Below are 6,587 nucleotides of genomic sequence, written 5' to 3' on the forward strand. Positions count from 1 at the left end.
CACAAACACACTCTCACACTAACACACTCTCACACAAACACACTCACACTAACACACTCACACACAAACACACTCTCACACAAACACACTCTCACACAAACACACTCTCACACAGACACACTCTCACACAAACACACTCTCACACAAACACACTCTCACACAAACACACACTCACACTAACACACTCTCACACAGACACACTCTCACACAAACACACTCTCACACTAACACACTCTCACACAAACACACTCACACACAAACACACTCACACACAAACACACTCACACACTCTCACACAAACACACTCTCACACTAACACACTCTCACACAAACACACTCTCACACTAACACACTCTCACACAAACACACTCTCACACAAACACACTCTCACACTAACACACTCTCACACAAACACACTCTCACACTAACACACTCACACACAAACACACTCACACAAACACACTCTCACACTAACACACTCACACACAAACACACTCTCACACAAACACACTCACACTAACACACTCACACACAAACACACTCTCACACAAACACACTCTCACACAAACACACTCTCACACAGACACACTCTCACACAAACACACTCTCACACAAACACACTCTCACACAAACACACACTCACACTAACACACTCTCACACAGACACACTCTCACACAAACACACTCTCACACAAACACACTCTCACACAAACACACTCACACACAAACACACTCACACACAAACACACTCACACACTCTCACACAAACACACTCTCACACTAACACACTCTCACACAAACACACTCTCACACTAACACACTCTCACACAAACACACTCTCACACAAACACACTCTCACACTAACACACTCTCACACAAACACACTCACACTAACACACTCACACACAAACACACTCTCACACAAACACACTCTCACACAAACACACTCTCACACAGACACACTCTCACACAAACACACTCTCACACAAACACACTCTCACACAAACACACACTCACACTAACACACTCTCACACAGACACACTCTCACACAAACACACTCTCACACAAACACACTCTCACACAAACACACTCTCACACAGACACACTCTCACACAAACACACTCTCACACAAACACACTCTCACACAAACACACACTCACACTAACACACTCTCACACAGACACACTCTCACACAAACACACTCTCACACTAACACACTCTCACACAAACACACTCTCACACAGACACACTCTCACACAAACACACTCTCACACAAACACACTCTCACACAAACACACACTCACACTAACACACTCTCACACAGACACACTCTCACACAAACACACTCTCACACTAACACACTCTCACACAAACACACTCACACACAAACACACTCACACACAAACACACTCTCACACAAACACACAAACACAGCAATATCATTAGGACTTTCAGTTAGAATCAGAAAGTGAAATGTACGTAGTGTTTTGTGTACCGGGGTGTTTCTGCTTTTCTACACGCGCTCTCTCTATATATATGTATATTAGTAATATGTTGTGTGTTTGTTTAAGGATGATGAGGATGGCATATGGGCCTGACGAACCAGGATTCGGTCATGCACTGAAGGGTGAGTGATGCAGATGTCTATACTGGTTTTGCTGTAATATCTTCAAATATCTCAGATCTCCATAGCTACACGTGAACATCAGCTACTGGATATTAAGCAGATATACCAGCATATAGTCCAGCACTGTGACCTCTGGCTTTATAGTATCTGACCATGGATAAACGCTAAGTGCTCTGTCCGTGTCCTCGTCACAAACATGAGAGATGGGTTATAAAAGCACTATACAGTTCATCTGTAAAATCCATACAGTCAACCAAATCACAAAAGATTATGCATCCGACTACTGTGCATCAGCTGACGTAAGGTTGCAGTGTTACTTTTATTTTAAAGTCATCATGGATGCTGAGACACCATTTTAGCCACTATAGATGACTGGATTGCTCATGACGTCATAAAAAGTAAAGCTACTACGCTGCCTTATTGGTATTCGAGTATTTCTCTATATAACACTCTAGTATTATACATAGCTAACACCTGCCACAGTGATGCGTTTCCTGTGTGTTCGTTCCTGCTTCCATGGTTCTAGTCACTAGTGTGTTTCTATGGTTTCTACGGTTACTGATTATGTTGCACACCTGTGTCTTGTTGAGCTCTCGTTCTCCTGTGTATTTAAATCCTCAGTTTCTTCTGTTCATTGTTCAGTATTGTCTTTGCTCATTTGTGTAAAGCCGTTACTTTCGCCTGTACCTGAGTTTCGTGTCTGTGTTATTGTCCATGTAAATATTGCAAATAAACAACGTTCACTTCTAATAGATCCTCAAAACCAGCCGATGCAGCGCGAACACTCCAGTTCTACACTCCAAGCACAACTACATCATATGCTTTCAAAATCCTCAATATATTTTTATTAATTGGTTTGAATAAAGGGCAAAGATGTCGGTTTTACTGGGCTGGACATCCTCTTTGGCAACTAATGTGTGTGTTTATCAAACTAGCTTCTCAGTTCTTGACCAAAGCTGTGTGTGTTGTGGAAATGAGGATTTATCTGGACAAGCCGCTGTTGTTAGTTTTAAAATGACTCTCTTGCACTAGCAAGGAAGGCTTCAGCTGTACCAAAGCAAGACACTTAATCAGAGGCAAAAGAAAGTAGTTCCTCTCACTCTTCTAATTGTCTAGTATAACCCTAGCAATGGTGGATTATAATCAACTAAAGCCTTTTTCTTTTCCCAGTTCAAAACTGGGGCATCCCAGGTGGAGGATGGAGCAGAGACACTGGACCCGAGCTTACGAGGGCTTGACCCGCCAGAACACCACGAGATTATGATTCGGAAATGTTGGCCTTTGTTTACCTTTCTCCAAACCAATCCTCCATTCTCGCCAGTGCAGCGCGAGATGAAGTTCCTCACAATTGCACGTCTCATCCAAGACTTCGGAAGTTATTTTGAAGCAGTCGCACACTGAGATACCCGTTCTAATCCAGCAAACAAGGAATATCCAGAGTCACTGGTCCAGGTGAAGGATGAGCAGAACAACTGGACCCGAGCTGAAGAGGGATTGACCTGGGACAGAGGGATTGGCATCAAAGCCTTCGAGGACTTTATTTGCACACCATTCTCTGCACATGGATCCTGGGCTTTGATGGGACAGTGTTTCATTGACCCTGTTTTCTTCTGAAGAGACACTCGATGAGTGCAGTGCCTTCGCACGGACCTGCACTTTATTAGAGCGTTTAGTGTTTTGATGTTTAAGGGACAGATTTACTAACAGTGTGTGTCAGCACAAACCCTCTTTTGGCCTTAAAAACTACCATAGGATTTACCACAGACAAGCAGTGAGATATTAGAGATGCTCTTACTTTGCTGCTGACCTTATTGCACATGCATTTGTAGGAGTTGTTCTGTCAGACCACAGTAGTTCCTGATGGAGGAGGAACAGAGAGTGCATCATTTCCTCCATTTATCTGGAAGACGTTATCCAAACATGTTGTTTGCTAAGCCGCATTATTTTTACACACTTCCCCATTAAACAAACTCCATTCAGCTCATCAGCTTGTTAGTAGAGACTTCAAGACCAGATTAGAGAGACATCCAGAATGTGTACTGTTGGTGTGCCATCAGGAACGATGTTGGAAAGCATATCAAAACACGTACATCTGAGGGAAATGTTTTACATGTGAGGAATGACTAGTGTTCGTGTGTGACCTCCAGCAACCCGTCTCCTGCACTGCCTGTGTGAAGTAGAGTGTGTATCGCAGTGGTTGTGGTGGTGTGTTATACTGTAAAAAGTGTTGGAAGTGACAGTTTTCTAAAAGCAGCTTTTGATAAAGTATAATGGTTTCCTGTGTTATGATCTAGAAAATACTCTGGCGTCTCTTTAGAAAGTGGAGATGGCGATGCAGAAAGTGTAATACAGCTTTACACAACATCCTACTGTGGTATTCCTGTACTGGGGACATTTACTTTGAAGTGTGTGTGTGTGTGTGTGTGTGTGTGTGTGTGTGTGTGTGTGTGTGTGTGTGTGTGTGTGTGTGTGTGTGTGTGTGTGTGTGTGTGTGTGTGTGTGTGTGTGTGTGTGTGTGTGTGTGTGTGTGAGAGTGTGTGTGTGTGAGAGAGAGAGAGAGAGAGAGAGAGAGAGAGAGAGAGAGAGAGAGAGAGAGAGAGAGAGAGAGACTGTTTGATCACAAATTTCATAATCCTTTTGTTTTGTTGTTGTACTGTTATTATTTTTCACGGCTGAGTTTCTTTAAAGAGACTCTTCCTCTTTACCTCCTGTTAGAAAATCACTTCAGTCATGTTGTGACCTGTGTGTTTTAGTCAATAGATGACAAGAGGAAGAAGTGAACACCTCTTTCTTTCTCTATCTGTGTGTGTGTGTGTGTGTGTGTGTGTGTGTGTGTGTGTGTGTGTGTGTGTGTGTGTGTGTGTGTGTGTGTGTGTGTGAGAGAGAGAGAGAGAGAGAGAGAGAGAGAGAGAGAGAGAGAGAGAGAGAGAGACATAGAAAGAGAGAAAGAGATATTAGAGGGGCTTTCTTTTCTTTTTTAGAGCTTCCTTTTTTGTGATATGCAAACAGAACACACACACACACACACACACACACACACACACACACACACACACACAGAGAGAGAGAGAGAGAGAGAGAGAGAGAGAGAGAGACAGATAGCAAGAACAAATGTTGTGTTTACTAAGGGTGTAATTATGAATCTGACATCTAAAAGAGTGTGATTCCAAATGTCTGGAAGATTTCTTCAAATGAAATAGGGGCAGTAAGATATCAAACCCTCGGGGGTGTTTACGGGCGCTGGAGAAGTTTGGACATGCCCCGACGTTTGTACTTTTAGTTGCTTATAAACATATTAATGCTAAAGTCTCATTGCACTGTATTCAACACACACTGTGCGACAATAACATATGAGCAGTGTGGATGTACAATTCTTACTTCATTTAAAAGTATAAAGATACTTCAAGCTTTATATAGACATATTTTTCATGTCTGTGTGGCAAATATTTCACTTCATTTTTGTGACTCGCTCCAGAAAGAAATATTTTGCAAAAGCACAACGTTTTGTTGTTATTGTGAGTGTAAACAGATAAAACCTCAACAAAAACAAAATCTTTACCGTTTCGAATCATGCCTTACTCTTAAAATTGAGCAAGTTATTTCCACTGTCCATGTGAACGCAACAGCACTTCCTTCAACCCCAGAGGATTCATTAATAATGTGTTTAATTTTCATGCTGTGTTTTTAATTGACATGCATTCCTCTTAGTTCTGTGTTGTGTTGTGTTGTGTTGTGTTGTGTTGTGTTGTGTTGTGTTGTGTTGAGTTTCATTGAGTGATTCCGGGGCTTGTGGGAAGGGTGTAATGCCATGGATCTGACTGCAGGATTAGGGAAATCTTGATCATTCTCAGGAGCTTTTCTGGCCTCCAGCTCTCCATAATGCAGCCGATGTGGAGATGGGTTGGTGGTTTAATAGGCTTAAGCGTAAAAACCCCGATTGTAATATGACATTCAGATGGCATTCAGGATTAGTGTCCATGTTCTGCTCTTCTCATCTTACTAAGAAACTGCCAACTACAGATTTAACCACATCTCTCACACGTACACTCTCACTTCTTCTGTCTAAATACAAAGGCATTGGGTTCCTCTGACATTCTCCAGCTCTTCATCACATCTGATCTGAGCGTGAGGAGACACACAGAGGCGACGGCAGCGGGACGAGCCAGCATTAGAGGAGAGCGGGGCACAACCCAACACTTTCTCAGTGTGTGTAAACCTACCTCGGGTTCAGAGTATTCATTTCTTCCCACATTAATATCACACATCTAGTTCAGTTATGTAGTTTTGTTTCATTAAAAAGTTTCATTTACTTCTTTCTTGATTTACCTCAAAAGAATGGAAATGAAATGTGACAATTACAGACAAACTAAACTTGTTGGCAAACTAAAATATTTTCTCAATAAAATACAAATATATTTTTTTTTTATATAAAATAATGGCATTTTTTAATAATTAAAAATAAACACATTTTTGAGTTTGAGTTCAAACAGCATAATTCAGAACATAATAATAATTAATCATTTCTGAACATTGACTCTCAGTCTTTATTCACCTTTTCATGGTTTCTCAATAGAATTAATAAAAGTATAGAATAGAATAGAATAGAATAGAATAGAATAGAATAGAATAGTTCTAATAGGGGCTCAATGTAACGCAGTGTGACAACATGCCCCGCCTGCACAACTGGGGTTTAAACCCGGCGAGTGTGTTCTGCTGGTTAGACAGAACTATCTCAACTGTTAAATAACAGATAGAAGATTAAAATAATATCAAATTTGTCTCATTTTATATAAACACAAAAAACAGGAATGAAAAATGAACAGATGTAAGACATTTACTTCTGCTATTGTTAAATAAATGTCCAGTGATATCTTCCAAAGATTTCTGAATTGTGGCGCAGTGTTTTCTCTATATAGTGTTGATATGGTAACTAGTAAGTAAGTTTCGTCATGATGGCGT

General features: G+C 41.1%; 1 protein-coding gene across 3 annotated transcripts in view; it reads left to right on the forward strand.

The window, feature by feature from the left end:
- Positions 1–3,988, forward strand: part of LOC307173721 (ERC protein 2) — a 46,029-nt gene extending 42,041 nt beyond the window's left edge. For 2 of the 3 annotated variants that reach the window (XM_079897081.1, XM_079897080.1), the window contains 2 exons: positions 1,573–1,628; positions 2,799–3,988. In XM_079897081.1, the coding sequence (XP_079753207.1) occupies positions 1,573–1,599 (27 nt within the window). In that variant the 3' untranslated portion in view covers positions 1,600–1,628; positions 2,799–3,988. Of the gene's footprint in view, positions 1–1,570; positions 1,629–2,798 lie in introns of all 3 variants that reach the window. The other variant, XM_079897082.1, reaches the window with a different exon arrangement.
- The last annotated feature ends 2,599 nt before the right edge of the window (positions 3,989–6,587 follow it).

This window comes from Squalius cephalus, assembly GCF_949319135.1.
Source record: "Squalius cephalus genome assembly, chromosome: 16".
In the NCBI taxonomy this organism is placed as follows: Eukaryota; Metazoa; Chordata; class Actinopteri; order Cypriniformes; family Leuciscidae; genus Squalius; species Squalius cephalus.